The sequence below is a fragment of the Ochotona princeps genome, chromosome 8, assembly GCF_030435755.1.
Source record: "Ochotona princeps isolate mOchPri1 chromosome 8, mOchPri1.hap1, whole genome shotgun sequence".
In the NCBI taxonomy this organism is placed as follows: Eukaryota; Metazoa; Chordata; class Mammalia; order Lagomorpha; family Ochotonidae; genus Ochotona; species Ochotona princeps.
This window is the reverse complement of record NC_080839.1, coordinates 76,110,894-76,128,758: the sequence shown is the minus strand read 5'-3', so window position 1 is coordinate 76,128,758 and position 17,865 is coordinate 76,110,894. Positions and strand designations below refer to the sequence as shown.

At 52.0% G+C, this 17,865-nt stretch overlaps 2 protein-coding genes across 4 annotated transcripts in view; one reads left to right on the top strand and one right to left on the bottom strand.

Moving 5' to 3' along the window:
* The window catches only part of GREB1 (growth regulating estrogen receptor binding 1), a 49,288-nt gene extending 48,415 nt beyond the window's left edge, over window positions 1-873 (top strand). For both annotated transcript variants that reach the window (XM_058668266.1, XM_058668265.1), the window contains exon 32: window positions 666-873. In XM_058668266.1, the coding sequence (XP_058524249.1) occupies window positions 666-829 (164 nt within the window). In that variant the 3' untranslated portion in view covers window positions 830-873. The remainder of the gene's footprint in view (window positions 1-665) is intronic.
* A 7,174-nt stretch (window positions 874-8,047) lies between these two features.
* NTSR2 (neurotensin receptor 2) lies at window positions 8,048-13,432 on the bottom strand. Of its 2 annotated transcripts, none has more exons than XM_004582842.4 (4): window positions 12,809-13,432; window positions 10,184-10,457; window positions 8,775-8,865; window positions 8,048-8,313 (listed from the first exon to the last, which is right to left on the bottom strand). In XM_004582842.4, the coding sequence occupies exons 1-4, from the start codon at window positions 13,430-13,432 to the stop codon at window positions 8,052-8,054; spliced, it is 1,251 nt and encodes a 416-aa protein (XP_004582899.2). In that variant the 3' UTR covers window positions 8,048-8,051. The 2 variants fall into 2 exon arrangements, with proteins under 2 accessions (XP_004582899.2, XP_058524256.1); XM_058668273.1 differs by having other exon boundaries at window positions 8,048-8,253.
* Between the last annotated feature and the right edge of the window lie 4,433 nt (window positions 13,433-17,865).

Sequence of the window (17,865 nt, the reverse complement as noted above, 5' to 3'; positions counted from 1 at the left end):
TTGGCGCAGCGGCTGAAGTGCTGCCTGGGATGCCAGCTTCCCGTCTCTGCGTGCCTGGTGTGCATCCTGGCACCTTGGCTTCAGGTCCAGCTTCTTGCTGGTGTGCACCTGGGAGGAAGCTGGATGATGGCTCAAGCAGTGCCACCCACGTGGGGGAGCACACGGCCTTCCAGCCTGCCGGCTTCAGCCTGGCCCAGCCCTGGCTGTCGCAGGCATTTGGGTGCATGAGCCAGTTGATGGAAAAAGAATTGGCTTATTATCTCTCTGCCCATCAACACATGAAATGAAAACAAATCTGAAAAATCAAAAAAAAAAAAAAAAAGCCGTAATTGATGGGTAGCAGTAGCCTAAGAGTTGAGAGGGGAGAGAACACCCATGGCTGGCTAGGTGGGGAAAATGGGGCTGCCCCGGCCCGGGTGGGTGGAGCAGGGGGCTCTAGCAGCGAGGTGGGATGTGAACCCAGTGCTGGCGCTGGGAGGCCAGCCTCCTGTGCGCGGCCTCCGGTCAGGTCTTTCACCTGTCTCCCCCTGCCCAGCCCTGGGGGCGGTGTCTGTGACTCGGGGACCCGCCTTTGGACACCGGACGCCTCCTCCCAAGCAGCACCCAGTGGGGTCCGGGCAGGAGCCCTCAACTGTGTTCTCCCGCCCATGCCTTGGGTCCCCCAGGCGCCACCTTGTGCGTCATCTGCCAGGACCGGAACTCGCTGCGCCAGACGGTGGTGCGCCTGGAGCTGGAGGAGGAGTGGCAGTTCCGCCTGCAGGACGAGTTCCAGACGGCCAACGCCACCGAGGACCGGCCGCTCTTCTTTCTCACGGGACGGCACATCTGAGGGAAACAGCTGCAGAGCTGGCACGGTCAGAGCCCTCGGGAGGCCCGTGGCAACTGGACCACCCAGGGACATCTGCTGTGCAGGCGCGCCCTTGTAGCAGGTGGCAGGCCCCGAGCTGACAAGCGATGGAGCCCGAGGCCCTCGGCCCGGCCTGGCTCTGGGGTCGGGTTTATGAAGGACCAGCTTCGCCTCCCCACCAGCTGTCCACCTGCTTTCGGCCTGGCATTGTAGGCTGAGGCGGTGCCGACAGCTCCAGCCCTGTAACCTGTCAGACGATATTCCAAAGGACTGTTCCGGCTTTAAAGGCTGAAGCCAAAGAAAAGAAATAGATCCTTCCATGACTCGTTCCCTGTAAATTAGCTCTTACAAACCAGCCCTACGGCTTCAAACTCAAGAAAGGAAACTCCCTCCTCAGTGAGCCTGTTAAGATAGTGTAGGATATGCCCCACATCGGGGGAGGGAGACGCAAAGGGCTTTGGGGAGAAAGTCAGTTAAGGAAGTTGCCCTAAATCTGCCTAACAAAGGAAGGAGGGCCAAACAAAACAACGGAAGGGCTAGATGAAGTAGTTGGGGAGAGCTAGGCTGAGGCCTGTAGGTATCGAAGCTCACTCTGTCCCTTTAATTGCTCATTTCTTGGTTCCTTCACCGGGAGAGAAGCTGGATTGTTCCATGCAACACCTGCCTTTCCAACTCCCAGGGGGCGGGCTTCCAACGGGCACCTCCAGCATCCCCTGCAGGCAGATGTGCAGCCAGGTGCTGCACAGTGAGGCTTGGTTGAATCCTGCATGTGCAGTCCTGCTCCGAGTTGGAGAGACCCACGGATGCACCACACAGAGACACAGGGCTAGAGAGCAGTGGAGGCATAACCCACATGCCCGCCTTCCCAGCCGAGTCTGCCCGCCTTCCCTCGCTGCCTTTGAAGTGGCCCGTAACTGCAGGGAAAGCCTGAAGATAGTAAAACACGGGTCATCCAAACTCGCTTCTCCGTCCAGCTCAGACACTTAGAAGCGCTCTGGTGGGTAATGGGCCAAGAAGACACGATTTTAAAAGATGATGCCAAAGAATTCACGTTCATCTTTTCCCACGGAGATGTTTCAGGTCAAGGTTTATAAGGCAGTCACTTTGTCATTATTCCTGTATTGGAATAAAAACTGACCTTTAGTTCTATTTGTGTTTTGTAAATAGTGGTTTCTGTATCATCCCCACTGTATTAGTTAATTTAAACTTGAACTAATATTCTTGGCGTGTCTCAGCCTTATAAATAAAGCCTGTGATGCATTTCCTGTCTCTTGATTAATTGCAATGTTTTGATGGGAAGACATGTGGCAGTGGTCTCCGGAAGATAACCTTGTAGGAGAAAGGGAATCAGCTCGAAGCTATCTTAAACATGAAGGGACTAGATTTCAGTGGGCACACCCAGTAGGACAACTTGGAAGAGCAGACAGGGCCAGGAGTGCTCCAGGGAACTGGCAAGGATGTTGCTGACTCAGGCTGGTCTGGAATGTCCAGAACATTCTGAGCCATAGCTTACCTCGTTGCCCATGGGGATGATGGGTAAGGAGGCCCAGAGACACTACAAGTGTTTCATTAATGGTGTTCCCTTCAAATGCAAGGAAGCATGGGAAGCTGCGCACGAAAGTTCCTTGTTCCTTTGTGTGTGGTTTGAATCTCTCACCCCTTGGGCTTGGCATCAAGCAGATGGTGGGCAGTGTGGCTGGATTGGGCATAGAGCTGAGCAGTCCCTGAGGGGAGCTTTGCTACTTTTTTGCATGGCTTCCCAGAGAACCAGTATTGCCTTCTGGAAAGTGCTCCCAAGGCCCATGAGTCGCTGTTGACCCCAGAAAGTGGCCATATGTTTGTGAGGGAAGCGGCCTGGGCTAAAAAGGGGACAGAGCCCTAAGCAGAACCAACTCCCATCTCCTAATAATGATGTTCTAGGACATGAAGAGTGACAGTTCTGTGCTGGGTTTTACTACTGCAACTTCAGGATTCATTGGTGACCTGGGCACAGCCCACCCTGGCATGGTTAATATGAAATATGAACCATGTTCTGTATGCAACTTGATGGCCCTAAAGAAGAGATACTCCGAAAACAAGACGGCATTTGAAGATTCATCTTCTCTGTTCTAAATCTTGGGGATAAAATCAAAATCCTTTATTGGTTAAAGTTCAGGGACATTAAAATGTTGAAGAATCAATGTGAAGCCAGTTGCGGTAAAAAAATCCAAAGAAACTGCACATACTTTAATGTCCTAGTTTGTCCCACCTGGCTGATTCTCACGAGGGCTGTCCTAGCTGCCTGGGAAATCTGGGTTCCCTCGCAGCCCCAGCCTGGGTGCTTTCTTGCTGGGATGGATTCTTGCAGGTGCTCTGAGGTTCTGTTGGGATGTTCTCAGATATTCTCAGATGTTGCTGCATTTTTAGATTCAGTATGTTCGGGGAACCTGTTGACTCATTGCACAACTGGACTTTCTCTCACGGCGTTTAGAAAACCAGGCCAATGCTATTTCCAAAGTTATTTTCCCAAACAATATCACGTTGTTAGATTACTCAGCATTGCCCAGAGCCATAGAATTCGCTCGGTGGAATCTGGGTGAAGGAAGCGGGCGGAAGAATCCTTGGTTTTAGCTGTGTCTGGAAGTGTGATCTGGAATGAACTGGAAATTCTCCTGCCAAGGTTAAAAGGGGTGCTCTATGTCTCCCACCATGACACTTGGTGGCGTTGCTGCCTTCTTGGTGGGTGACCTGGCAGTGGGGATGCTCACAGGCTCAGCCCTGTGGCTGACCAGCTGTCCACAGGCCCTGGCACCCACATGAGCGCTTTCACAGTCCTGTTCCCAGGGCGGAACTCCAACTCCTCCCTTGGGATTGCTTGGAGCTATGGAAGCTGCCTCCATCTTCGAATGCTTGTGTCCTTTCATTGAATTCCCACTTTCTGACCAAGCCCCACTCAGATGCAGAGAAAGTATTCCAAGATCCCACGGGATGCCTGGAACCACCGAGAATGCCAAGCCTTAACTACTCCTACTGTGCTTTTTCCTGTATGTATGCAATTATAATAAAATTTAACTTATAAAGCAGGCACAATAAAAGATTGGCAAAGCCAAAAATGAATAATTATAATACACTGTAGTAAAATGTTTTTAAAACACAGAAATTGTTTAATTTTGGAACCTCATTCAATATTTTTGGACCATTGCTAACCACAAGTAACTAAAAATAAGGAAATAGAATGGCAGCTGAGGGAGGACTACTGTATCCTGCACTATTTCCATCTGCCAGTTCACTCCCCAGATGGCTGCAGTGGCCATGCTGAAGCCAGGAACTTTATCTGGTTCTCCCACATGGGTGACAGGTATCCAAGCCCTTGGACCATCTTTTGCTATTTTTCCCAGGCCATCCAGCAGGGAGCTGGACCTGAAGTGGAGCAGCCAGGACTTGAGCTGGCATGTACAGGGGATGCCAGGGCAGCAAGAGGCAGTGGCTTTGCCCTCTACACCCAACGGTTATCTGCCAGTTCTATATGCAATGTGAATAAAATGTGTTCATTTGCACATGCTTTTAACAAAAGAGAGCTATCCGTTAGTGTTTACAGCTTGCAAACCTGTTTTCTCTGTCCTCATCTGGCTCAGATATTTTCTAGTACTCAGAGGTGGTTCTCCTAACAGAATGTTCCATATGCTGTCAGCAGTTTGAGAATGGTCACAATAAGCAAGGCGAAATCGTGCCACCAGAAGCAATGTCACAGCCTGCGGAGTGGGTTCACGCAGCCGGGGATGGTGGTGAAGTAGACGTGGGGTTTCTATCAAATTTGGGTTTGTACCTCAAGTCCTTGGCCCTGCCACTCAACTCCCCTGAGATGGTGTGAGCCACCGTGCACATCATGGGGCAGCAAATGTGAGCACCTGCTATGCACCAGTATCTGTTAGGTGACTAATCACTCTTTAGGTCTCTTCATGGTTTGTTACCACAGGGATCATCTTACAGAAAGCAGCAGCTAGGGGCTCAGAGAAATGAAATGGCTGAAGTTAGATTGTACAACTGTCACATGACAGCCCAAGATCCAGGTCTATGCTGGCGTGGAGTACTACTCCCACCTACATTCCACTACTTCCTGTCTTCCATCATGTACTTCTGCTGGACACCATGGAGATCCGGCTTCCAATTGTGCAGCCTGAAAGAGAGGCTGTGGACCAAGCTTATCTTCAGGGTCGACAAGTTGGGCTGTGGTTTTTCAAGTCTGTTTGCTCCAGCAGCCATCCCTGCCCAGAAGGGATTAGCATTTTAATAAACAAACACAGTGGGAAAGCCCTAAGGCCCTAGAGGGGGAACACAAATTCTATGCCTCCATTTGTCATTCACCAAACACACTGTCCCAGTTTCCCTTTCTCTTTCATTCTCAAACTCTTGAAAGCACTTGTGTTTCTCCAAGGCTAGTTGCTTGTTCTGCAAAAAGGCTCTTAGGCTGGTTCAGTCTGCCAGGAAGGGGTGGCTTGGGGACTCTTAGGGGCTGGAATGGATCCCCCCAGAAACAATGTTGAGGTCCCAAGTCCCAGCCTCTTGGTATGTGGGTTACCACATACCACATGTGGAAAAGGGGTGGGGACCATTACTTATATGTCACTAGTCAGGTAGAGAGAGGGTCCCAACCCTAGTGCTGTGTGCCCTATGCCTCAGAAGGGAGGAGAGACACACCACAGGCTCACCTCCATGGGCAATGGCGCAGACAAGGCGAGGCTGACTCCACGGCCAAGGACGGCCCAGTCTGGCTGGGTGCCAGGGCACGGAAGGGTCCTTTGGGAACACCTGGGGAAGCACGTGCGGGCTGGCACCACAGTGTCAGGTCTGCAGCCTGCAGCATGGCCCCAGGACCTGTGTGTCTGTGCAGTTGCAGTTGCATAGTTTGCCGCTGTGTTCTGGCAGCTGCTGCAGAAACTGACCCTAGTGGGCCAGGTTTATGACGTAACCCAGAGCAGTATCCTGATGCAGCTGACATCAGAGCTCTGAGGCCAAGCTGGGTCTCGCTTTCCATCTGGGCAGGCCAGGGGGGCAGACAAAGCACACAGCCACATAGATACCTGGTAGTCCCAGAAAGAATCTCAAGGAAACTGGGGCAAACTTTACAGGGGTGAGCAGCATCCCGTCCATGGGTGTGCAAGCCCTAGAAAATCTTCTGGGCTGGCCCTGCCAAAGCCACTATAGATGGGACTTGAAATTCAGTATATCCATAGCAGGCTAATTTCTAAGTCAATAATTCTCTATGCAAATGATGGTATCAATATCCAGCAAGAAAGATTGGCTAGCTAGTTGATAACAATGACAGCTACCATATATACATTTTTCTTTCAAAAAATGTACCCCAAGTTTGGTAGCAGCTCTCTGCATGGTAAGGCTGGGTGAATCTGTTTTCCTTGCCCCCTCTCTTCTCTCTCCCTCTCTGTCTTTGGAGATCAGTGTAGATTTGCAAGTGGGGTTCAGAGAGCATGAGGAGTCAGGTCCCTCTTACAAGCCTTTGATGCTGATGGCTTGTGCAGATAGAGCGACTTCATGGCCATGTGCATCGGTTATATCCCTCCACACGTGCCGGATTCCAGGCTTTCCATTACTAAGATCGTCTGCCTCTCCACAGTTCTGACAGCTGCTCTTTATGGTGAGCTGCGGACTGTGGTGTGGGGGGGATATTAGGTATTGCGCGAAGAAGTGTGGTGCGTTTATGATGTCACATGGTTCTGAAACCCCAGGGATTGTCATTGTGACAAAAAGCATCCATTTTGCAGCTGTGGAAATGAGGCCCAGGCAGGAGAAGGAAGTGGCTGAAGTCTCGGAGCTGCCAAGCAAGGGGGGTAGGATTTGTCCCCATGCCTGTGTGACTCCAGGCTCCTGGTTCTGATCCTCGCTTGGAACCCCCCTGGATCTGCTTTTCACTTGTGGTCTGCAGAGCATCCCATCAACAGGAGGAAATGACCAGCCTTCACTATGGTGTGCACTCACCCTCATGGAGCAGGCATGGCTGTGCACCCACAAATGGAATGAGGGGAACAGCTGCCAGCCCTCACCCCTTTGCGATACCCCAACCTTGTCTCCAGCAGTGGGGTTCAGACATTGAACACCTGACAGCTCCAGCCCTGAGTATTTAGCGTGTACTAGTGTTTGAGAATGGGGCTGCTGTCAGGATTAGACATAGTAAACCATGGCTCCCAGGTCTGGTCCCTGATCACCAATTCTGCAAGACACCCATACACAGGCAGGCAGAAGTCTTTTCTCCGTTGGAATATTGCCTCAAAATGCAAATCCAGGGCTTGACCTCTGCTCTGGAAGTTTCTGAACATTCTATGATTTGCAATTTTGTTTCGGATTTCCAGGAACATTGCTCGCTACCCCCTCTCTGAGGCATCAGCAGGTGGATGTCACCCAACAGTGTGCTCTCGGGGATGCTGTTTTTGGTTAATATGTCAGCCACAAAATGTCATATCATTATTGTGTGAATTGCTACTTCTTTAGAAACTGTTGAGGCTTAAGCTGTGTCTTCCTGTGTATCTCTTGGGCCTGGGGTCTTGGCTACTGGCCTCACAGGAAACCTGGGGTGAGGTTCCTGGTTTCAAGCCTAGACTAAACCCTGGATGTTGTGGGCATCTGGAAACAGATGAAAAACAAAAACCTTCCAGGCAAGGCAAGCCTCTGCCTGCAGTACAGCATCCCATGTGTGTGCCAGTTTGAGTCTTGGCTGCTGCACTTCCCATCCAGCTCTCTCCTGATGACCTAAGCAGACAGCAAGGGATAGCCCAAGCACGTGGTCCCCTGCACCCAAGCAGGAGACTCGGAGGAATTTCTTGGTTTCTAGCATCAGCTTGCTGCAACTCCCAGCTGTTGTAATCATTTGGGAAGTGAACCCATAGATGAAAGATCTTTCTATCTGTCCTTCTCTATTGCAACTCTGCCTTTCAAATCAAAATAAATAAATCTTTAAAAAAATTACAGAAGATCATGGCATACTTCTAGGATAGCAGAAAACAACAGCATAACAACATATATAACAATAGCCAAGATTTATTGAGTGTTGATTATGCACCAGTGCTGTGTTAAGCACATCAGTGTCAGATGGTACTAAGAGACACTGCTGTTAGCTAGGGGGAGGGCAGGCCAAGTGGGGTCACCTGTCACATGACTGGTAAATGGCACAGCTTGAGAAATGAGTAATGGCTGAGCCATTGTTCGGCTGCATTCATTCTTGCATCTCATCCAGCTCGGGGGTCCTGGGAGATCCCCAAAACCCAGAGCTGTACGTAGTAGCAGGGCTCTCTGAGGCCTCCAGAGAACCTGGCTGCAAGGGGCGGTGCTTCTGGCACAGGGAACCGAGCGCCTCCAGGAACAGCTTTCTGAAGGAGGAGGACATGATGTTGTACAGGACGGGAGTCACTGCTGAGCTCACGTAGAACAGTGCGTTGGTCACCATGTGGAAGTAGTGATAGAAACTGTAGAGTGTGCTGGAAGAGGAACCCTGGCCTGGTTAGGGAAACTGCCCCCATCCCCTTTGGGTTGGATTTGGTGGGGGAGACAATGTTTTACTACCAGGAACTCTGAGACACCTGCTGCCCTGAGCTGATGAGCCCCTCCCACCCCTTCCACCCTTCCCACTGCACTTCCCCAGGCCCTGGCCCTGCCTCGGCCTCTGCCCCTCGGCCTCTGCCCCTTGCCTGGCCCTGCAGACATCTTCCCAGCCTGCGGTCAGGAGGCTGGAGCCTCTCACACCCTTGGCCTGCCCAGGTCACAGAGCTTTCTAGAAAATTCTCTGCTCCCCTCCTGCAGGTGAAGGATGCTGAGGGCACAGACTGAGCCAACTGTAAGGCAGGCAGAGTCCTAGGGGACTCAACAGCCTGGGCTCCCTGTGGCGAGCAAGGGATGCCCCAGGCCCAGCCCATGGGTCCCTCCTGCTCTGCCCACTTACTCGGTCCACTCGTCATCAGGGATGTAGCAGTACATGAGCCTACGGGCGTGGTAGGGCAGCCAGCAGACGACATACACGGCCACGATGGCTCCTGTACAACAGGTGCAGAGAGAGGGAGCGATCAGGACAGAGAGAAAGCAACACGTTCTCAGTTGTGCCAGCTTCAAGTGGGCAAGAGATCCCACGGGCCTTTGGCACTCCCTGCAATTGATTCCTGCAGGCAGGGGGCCAGAAGGGAACCCTGAGCTTGCCTGACCCATCCCTGCTGGAAGTTGGTGGGGTCCTGTCCTCCAGGGGTCTCCTTCAGCCAGGACCTGGGTACAACGTGCATCCAGAATCTCTCTCCTGCCCCCATGAAGGCCAGGCATGCCCACCTGGCTATCTGCCCTCCAGCCTGGCTGACTATCCATTCTGTGCCCAAGCTGCCAGCCAGATAATCCTGTTTTCTTTCCCTTACCATAGACAAGTCTCTGCTCCCCCATCTCATCCCACCCCAGCAGGCTCCATCTGCCTTTCCAGGGAACTGAAACCGCCATCCCCTAACATCCTCCCTTTTCCTGCCTCGACCGGCAAACCCAGGCCCTGGGCCCAGGCGGCCTCCACACCAGCCCCGTTACCATCAATGCTGATCCTGATAGAAACCCAGGATTCGGGCCCACGTGGGACTACAGAGGCTGCCTCTCTGGACTGGGGCCCAGCAGCCTGGGTCTTTCTTACACACATGAGAGTCTCAGAAGCAGTGTTTGCCCCATCCTGCAATAGGGCTGCCCAAGCAAGGGGTCTTGAAAATAAATCTTGAATTAAGTAATCAACATAGACCCATAAATATGTACAAGTATAATTGATAGAGATCAAAATAAGTCAATCTCCAAAGCGAGTCTCTCCATCACTGGGCAGGACCTGAAACACTCACTGTGTCCCCGACCCGTCACCCATTATGTATCTGTGTCTATGTGCCACCGGCAGGGCCACTGTCACTGCACACTCCCACATCTGAGCAGGTGCTTGGACAGACTGCTGCTTCCCTGCACCCTTACAAGGATACCCTGACCTCCAGGCACTTAACCTCGCTGTAGCAGGGAAAGTGGGGAGTCAGAAGGGGCCTGGAATCGGGGACCCACGGAGTCCACAGTCCTTAGCCACAGCTGCTTATAGGGATGCAGCCACAACACAGCCAGACTTTCTGAAAAGTGATCGGGCACTGTGTGTGCGTGTGCACATGTGCACACAATCAACCAGAGGGCTCCTGTAGATTTCCCTCTCTTTCCCACTGAGCCTTCCAGGAAGCCTGCTGCTGAGTCAATACACAGCTCCCCTGGATAGAGACACAGGAGGCCTGGAGAGGTAGTAAGTCGCTATGGTCACCTGGCAGGGATGGGCACCCCGGGCAGTGACCCTAAGGACTTAACTGAGAACCCGGACGCTGTGCTGCAGGCTGCGGATCCGGCCTGTGTCCCTGTGCCGCAGCAGGCCGTGGTGGCCGCCCAGGGACAGCGTCTTCCTCCAGGCCAGGAAGCCCAGGAGACCCTCCTCACTGAGCAGCTCCAGCCGGCTGGGGGCGAAGCTGCCCGCGACAGACGCCGAGGGCACCTGGGAGTAGAGGGCCACCAGGTGGTTCACGGTGACCCCGTTCAGGAAAGCTGTCAGTGCCAAGGGCAGCACGAAGGACACCAGCACATTCACCTGTGGAGGAAGTCCAAGGCGGCTGTGGTGGTGGCACCCAGGGCCCGGGGCTCTGCTCACCAGGTCGTGCCCCTGGCCCGGGACCCAGATCAGCAGAAAGGGAGAGGGGAGAGAGGTTAGTAGCAAGGCTGAGGGTGTCGGTGGTGTGGTACAGTGGGTTAAGCCAGCACATACAATGCCAGCATCCCATGTAGATACTCGTCCAAGTGCCGGTGACTCCACTTTCAATTCAGCTCTCTGCTAATGCTCCTTGGAAAGCAGAGACCCAGATGAAGCTCCTGGCTCTTGGCTTTGAATTGGGCTGATCCAATGTGGCCATTTGAAGAGTGAACCCATGAATGGACAATCTTTCTGTCTTATTTTTCTCTCTGTCTCTCTGCCTTTCAAATAAAAACAAATAAATAAGTAAGTTTTAAAAAAAAGCAACTGAAGTGTGGGGTGGGCACTGGCAGTTGGGAATCTGCTGCCTGGAATGAACACGTCCCATAGCGGAGTGCCTGGGGTCCACTCCCGGCTCCACTCTCAATTCTAGCTTCCCACTCATGTGTGCCTGCGAGGCAACAGGTGTTGCTTCCAGCACTAGGGGCCCTGCCACCTGTGTGGGAGATCTAGGCTGAATTCCTGGGTCTCAGCCTTGCCCAGCCCCGGCTGCTATAGACATTTGGCAAGTGAACCAGTGGCTGTCCTCGTCCATTTCTCTCTCCATGTATGTGTGTTTCTGTCTTTCAAAAAGTGAGATGAAAATAAGTTGCATGTTTTAAGCTAAATGCCCTTGCCCATGCTGTATATGGACTGCTGCAGTTACAGCGAGAGGACTCACCATCTGTGCCCTCAGGAGCTCACCCCAGTACCCTGGGCAGTTTCACCGCAAGGAACACCATGCAAAGTGCAGGCCACACCTTCACAGCAAGCCTTGCTAGGCAGGTATCTAGTCTGTGACAGTGGTAGAATGTGGCTCCCACCTGTCTGGGCACAGGTGCTTGCCTGGCTCATCGCCACAGTTACAGCAGGGCCCTGTAGGTTTCAGCATCTGTGTATTGGCTTAACTGCTGGAGGTGGGCATGGGTCCCTGCTACTCTGTGGCCAGTACTGGGCCAGGCAGCCCTCTGCGGTGGTCATGATCAGCCTGCCTGACACAGTGTAGTGCCCTGAGGTTGATCGTGGAGGGACCACGCACGCGGGCGTTCTCTGGGTCTGAGTGTTTCCCACTTTCCAGTCGAGGCTGAGTTGGCTTCCTCTGAAACCCTTCACCAGTGAGTGAGTTTCCAGGTGCTGATTCTGCCCAGGTCCCTGCGAGCCTGGATGCTCTGTGCGGCTCAGCGTGGGGCTGGCCACCGTGGGTTTTGATTTGGGCTCTGCAGACACACACTCCCCCACCCCCAGGCCCTACATCAGCTGTGGGCTGAGGGCTTGCTCCAGTACATGGCTCTGAGACAGAACCATGTCTCAGAATGCCAGTCACTGCATTCACGTCTGCCCAAGGCTTCCAAAAATCAGGCAGAGCCCACCTCAGCCTCTCTCTCCTGGGTTCCTCTACCCCTTATGGAAACACTGGTGAGTCCTAGTCCCCACATCATACCCCGGCAGCACCTCGTGGCGCAGTCCAGAGAGGGTGGCATTGTGGCAAGGACTGTACTGTCGCCAGGTGAGCGAGCTGGCTTCTTGTGGGTTAGTGGCTCGATGGCACTGACTATGAGTTACACCAACATCACCAACATCACCCTTCCCTACCAGCACTGCGACCTTGCCAGGCATCTGTGTATCCACTGGGCTCTCCAGGAATCACTTCAGAGTCCCTGGCCTCCTTTGCAGCCTCCTGTGCCAACAGGTCCTCCATTGCTGTTGGCGTTGTTTCTAAAGCCACAGTCTACTATCACAGCCCCCAAGACTTGGGTGGGGCAGAGCTGATGCGGCAGGAAGGCACTTGGGGCTGCCGCAGTCCTGGGTACCCACTCAGTTTACTTCTTAGAGCAGCAGCAGAAGAGCTGGGTCAATGGCTGGAAGAGGACAGTGCCCCTTGGCAGCGCCAAGGCACTGTGAGGCAGCAGATCCAAGGGGCGAGAAGAATGGAATAGAGGAGAGAGGTTTCAGTAAAAAGCCAGCGGCTAGCAAGGGAAAAGGAGGCAGAGCGGCAGGAGAGAAGGAGGAACCCTGTCCCTCCCCTTTCCGACCGTCTCCCTGGAAGGTCCCTGCCGGGCAGGTGCCCCGCTGGATCTGGCCACCTTGTCGTTCCAGCCACGTCTCCATTCTCACACCTACCCAGACACACATCAGTGCGGGGAGAACTCATTACCGACTCCAGCCCGGTCCCTCACAGGGCCGCTCCCTCCCGAACCCTCGCTCGTCCCTACCTGGATGAAGACCCGCAGCGTGGCGCGGCTCACCAGCACGGTGCACACGCACGAAGCAGGCTCTGGCTCTCCGCCCGCCGCCCGCAGTTGGTGCTTCTGACCCACGACGAGCGCCACGGGCAGGGCGAGGCCGAGCGCGGCGGCCCAGACGAATGCCAGCAGGCGACTGGTGCGGCGCGGCGTGAGCATGCGGCGGGCGCGCAGGGGCTGGCACACGGCCAGGCAGCGCTCGGCGCTCAGACTGGCCACGCTCAACACCGAGGCGTAGGCGCACAGCTCGTGCACCAGGTGGTACGTGCGGCAGCCCAGGTCGCCCAAGGCCCAGGGGGAGCGCACCCACACCACGCTATAGAGTTCCACGGGCGCGCTGACCAGCAAAAGCAGCAGCCCTGCGAGCGCCAAGCTGAGCACGTGGGAGCGCAGGCGGCCGGGGCGGCCGGCGCGCTCCTTCAGCACCACGTGCACGGACAGCGCGTTGCCCGCCGTGCCCAGCGCGAAGATGAGCGAATAGAGCCCCGTGAACAGCACCTTAGCCCAGAGGCGCGCCTCCACGGCCAGCCGGGCGTCCAGGCCGAGCCCAGGGCCGGGGCTGGGCCTCGGGGGCCACTGGCTGCTGGTCTCCATCGGTGACCGCCGCCTGCAGACTCCCTCCCTCTCGCTGCCCAGAGCCTGGGCGAGCTGCCCAGGAAGTGAGCGGGCGCCTCCTCCTCTTGGACATCTCCAGAAGTGGGAGGACCTGTCCCTGAGGGGTGTCCCCAAGGCAGTGCTGTTCTACCCAGGGACTGGCGCACTGAAGCAAAGGGGCTCCTTGGTGGTTGTGGGAGTGGGTGGGGGCTGTTCCATCAAACCTCTTGAACTGGGCCAACTCGGACTGGCTTTAGATCCTCTCTGAGCCTAGTTTTAACATTTAATTGTGGTATTCACACTGCCGAGTTACTCTGAGGGTGAAATGAGTGAATCTGCCCGATGGCCCCGCGTGGGGCTCATGTGGGTGGCCTTAGCCTGTGTGGGCCCCGCCACGCCTGGGCTCCAAGCTGCAGGGATGCTGCTGTCATTGCCAGGCACCCCTGGAGGTGTAGTGCTTTCCCAGGTCTTGGCGAACTCATTCTCCCTGGGAAAGTGAGGTACTGCTGTCAAATAAGTGAATTAAAAAAAAAAAAAAAATGAAATAAATAGGAGACTCGAGATGACCAAATAGGGTAAAGACACGTTTAAACAAATGGAAAAACATTAGCCAGAGTGAAGCAGAGAGGGCACATTCCAGGAAATAGGAGAGGGCAGAATGGCATCAGAGGGGCACCTGGAGACTGACAGACACAGGAGAGCAGTGGACACAACGGTGTGGTGTTGTAGTGACTGATACTCAAGCAGCATTCAGCGAGCGGCGATCTGAACTGCACCAGCAACCAGAACTCCACCAGTAACAAGGTGGGAAGGGGTATTCACCAGGAGCTCTGGAGGTGAACCCAGACAAAGAACTGCACGTCCTGCTCATCTGTTTGATTTGACCAGAAACAGAGACAGAGCAGTAGATCCCAGACTGGTGGTGCGGGAATAGGTCAGATTTCACAGCCCAGTCCACCCACTACAGCCAAATCGGGTGCCATTTTGGCTAAGGAGGCAAAGGCTATGGACAGTACTGTGCATGCACTGGGCTGGGAGTGAACTCATTTCTAGCTCACTGAACTGCAACAATCTGGCATCCTATAGGTTCCACCCAAGACAGGTCTGAGTAGTTCTCAGACCTGACAGCCAGCGGATCAAGAACTCTAGTAGTGATACATCAGGCACCATTTTGTACAGTGTGGCAAAGGGTTTGAGACTGCAGGGACAACAGTGAGCTGCTTATGCGCTGAGCTGGGAGCAAACTCACTGAGATAAGTGCATTGCACTGATCCCATAGGGAAAAATAATACTAACTTTGGCATTGTACAGGTCAAAATAGGTCTGTGTGGCCCTCAGACCTAACAGCCAACAGGTTCTGGCAAAATCAGCACCATCAACAATCTAGTTATATAGGACACCTGGTGTCTCCCTAATCCTGAGAACTGTTCTAACAGAAAGTGGGAGAAATATTGTACAGATAACAGTGCAGCCTCAGCAGGATATTGCAGGGGGTGGAGAGTGGTGAGCCAGGAGCTGGGACTACAGAGATCACGGTGGAAGTCTAACGTAAGAACCCAGACCCGGAACTCACTGGAGGGAGTGACATAAGGGATTGCAAACAAAGTGCCCTGTGCCAACTGCAATTAGTAAAATTGAATAGTAGACCTGTGGGTGACATAGCTAAGAAACCTGCCCCAAGGAGAAGAATCTGATACCCAGAAGTACAATGACCAAGAGCAAAAGAGGAGACAAAGGCACAATGAATAATACTGAAGACTTCCCTGCAAAGGAGAAAAAGCCTTTGCCAACCTCAGAGTTAACTGAGGAAGACATTGAGAAAGCGGGGGATATGGAATTCAGAACACTTGTCATAAAGCTTCTTATCAACAATGAGAAGCTTGTAATCTAGGAGTTCAAGAAATCTAAGGAACATGTCACACAGGAAATCAGTCAAATGAAAGCTGATATATCAGAAATGAAGAACACAGTGGAGCAAATTAAAAGTACAGTGGAGAGTCTCCAAAATAGAATGAAGGAGGGCCCGGCGGCGTGGCCTAGCTGCTAAAAGTCCTCACCTTGAAAGCCCCGGGATCCCATATGGGCGCCGGTTCTAATCCCGGCAGCTCCACTTCCCATCCAGCTCCCTGCTTGTGGCCTGGGAAAACAGTGGAGGACGGCCCAAAGCTTTGGGACCCTGCACCCGCGTGGGAGACCCGGAAGAGGTTCCTGGTTCCCGGCTTCGGATCGGCGCAGTACCGGCCCGTTGCGGTTCACTTGGGGAGTGAATCATCGGACGGAAGATCTTCCTCTCTGTCTCTCCTCCTCTCTGTATATCTGACTTTGTAATAAAATAAATAAATCTTTAAAAAAAAATAGAATGAAGGAAGCAGAAGAAAGAATCTCAGAATTCGAAGATATTTCCTGTCACCTGGGGGAAACAGAAAAAACTGGAAGCAGAGCTGGTTCAAGCTAAAAAAAAGTACTCAAGAATTGAAAGACATTATTAAGAGGTCAAATGTAAGAGTTATGGGATTCCTGGAAGGTGCAGAAAGAGAAGCTGAGTTTGCAAATATATTTAATGAAATAATAAAGGAAAAATTCCCTAACCTAGAGAAAGAATTGGGAAACAAGATCCAAGAAGGGCACAGAACTCCCAGGGTTGACCAAAAGAGATCTTCACCAAGACACATGATCACCAAGCTCTCTTCAATTGAACATAAGAAAAAGATCCTTAAATGTGCACGTGAAAAAAGTCAATTGACATATGAAGGAATGCCAATTAAACTCACAGGAGATCTCTCAGAGGAAACTCTACAGGCAAGAAGAGAATGGAGTGACATATTCCAGATTCTAAAAGAAAAAAATTGCTGGTCCAGGATAATGTACCCAGCAAAACTTTCCTTTGTCTTTGAAAATGAAATAAAATTCTTCCAGTCAAGAAAAGTTCAGATTTTGCCTCTTTCAAACCTGCCCTACAAATGATACTTAAAGATGCTCTCTTGACAGCGAAGAGGAGTAGCACCCACCAAAGCCAAAGGCAAATGTAAAGAACATACCAGTAAAATAACAACAGAAGACAAAATCAATGGACAACCCATTGCCAAAATGACAGGACCAAATTGCCATCCATTCATATTAACCTTAAATGTAAATGGCTTAAACTCATCAGCCAAACATCAGAGATTAGTAGACTGGGTTGAAAAAGCAAAACCCATCTATTTATTGCCTATAGAAGACATATCTCACCAACAAAGATCAGCAGAAACTATGTCCCATGGATTTTGATTTTTTTAAATTTAGTTTCCTCTCTTAAAAACACTTTCTTCTGATTGAATTCTTCACTGACTCATAGATTATACAGTAGCATTATTTTCTTCAAGAAAGCTCTTGATTTTCTTTTTCATTTTTTTCAGTGACACATTAGTCATTCAGTAGCATACTATTTGATTTGATGCTATTATTTTAATTATGCTGATTTTGTGTCATGGCTTTTCATTTAAGGGGATGTATAGTAACTGTGTAATGGAGACTATCATATCCAGAGGTGAGGATACAATGCTGTATGCATCTCTACTTCCAGATCATAGATGGACTTCCAATGGAAGTATTTACACTATCTTGCCAATGGGATGCTGTACTCTGCCATTGTCAATGCCCGTGATGATGGACATATGACTGTGTATGAAGAACTATACTATGGTAATGATATGGGGGGACTTGGGCGGGGAGGGAACTTGCGGAGGTGGTAAGGAAAATCCCAGGGCCTAAGGAAATGTACCATAAAATGATAGTAATAAAAGTTAAAAAGAATAAACTACTAGTGAAAAAATGAAATAAATAAAAGTAAGCATTTAAAAAATAATTTTAAAAGAAAGCTACTTACTTTTAAAAATTATATATTTATTTACTTGAATGGCAGAGATACATAGAGAGGGGAAGCAACCGAGCTCTTCCATCTGCTGGTTCACTCTCCATATGGTCACAACAGCCTGCCCAGTCCTGGGGAGCCAGCTCAGGAGTGTCTCACTGTGCTGCCGTCACCACCTATGCTTGAGGACATCTTGGGACGCGGGAGGTCCAGCTCTGAGGCTGTGTGAGGTGGTCCTGCCCACAGTAGCCAGGGCCGGGGGCATCAGTATTAGAGTGCTGGGAATGTGGCGCAGTGTCTTGGGGTCCTGGAGACCAAGGGGCTGGTAACTTTGTTCAGCTTGGAGAGAAGCCTGTGGTGGGAGAGCAATTTCATCCCGTTGATGAGATGGCTCCTTGTTGTGTTCTTTGCAAGATCTATTTATGTGTAAAGGAGAGAGAGAGAGAGAAAGAGAGAGGGAGAGAGAGAGAGCGAGCCCTCATCTGCTGCTTCACTTCCTCAAAAGGCTACAACAGCCAGGGCTGGGCAGGCTGAAGGTGCAGCCTAGAATTCCACTCAGGTCAACATGCGGTTGGCCCAAGCA

Bases quoted from the DNA above. Each gene is read 5' to 3' on its own strand.
- NTSR2 (XM_004582842.4), bottom strand. From the start codon at position 13,432: ATGGAGACCAGCAGCCAGTGGCCCCCGAGGCCCAGCCCCGGCCCTGGG. The intron at 10,458-12,808 runs GTAGGGACGAGC...CTTCCTCCACAG, and splicing joins CGCTGCGGGTCTTCATCCAG to GTGAATGTGCTGGTGTCCTT. The intron at 8,866-10,183 runs GTTAAGTCCTTA...CCTGTTGTACAG, and splicing joins GCACAGCGTCCGGGTTCTCA to GAGCCATCGTGGCCGTGTAT.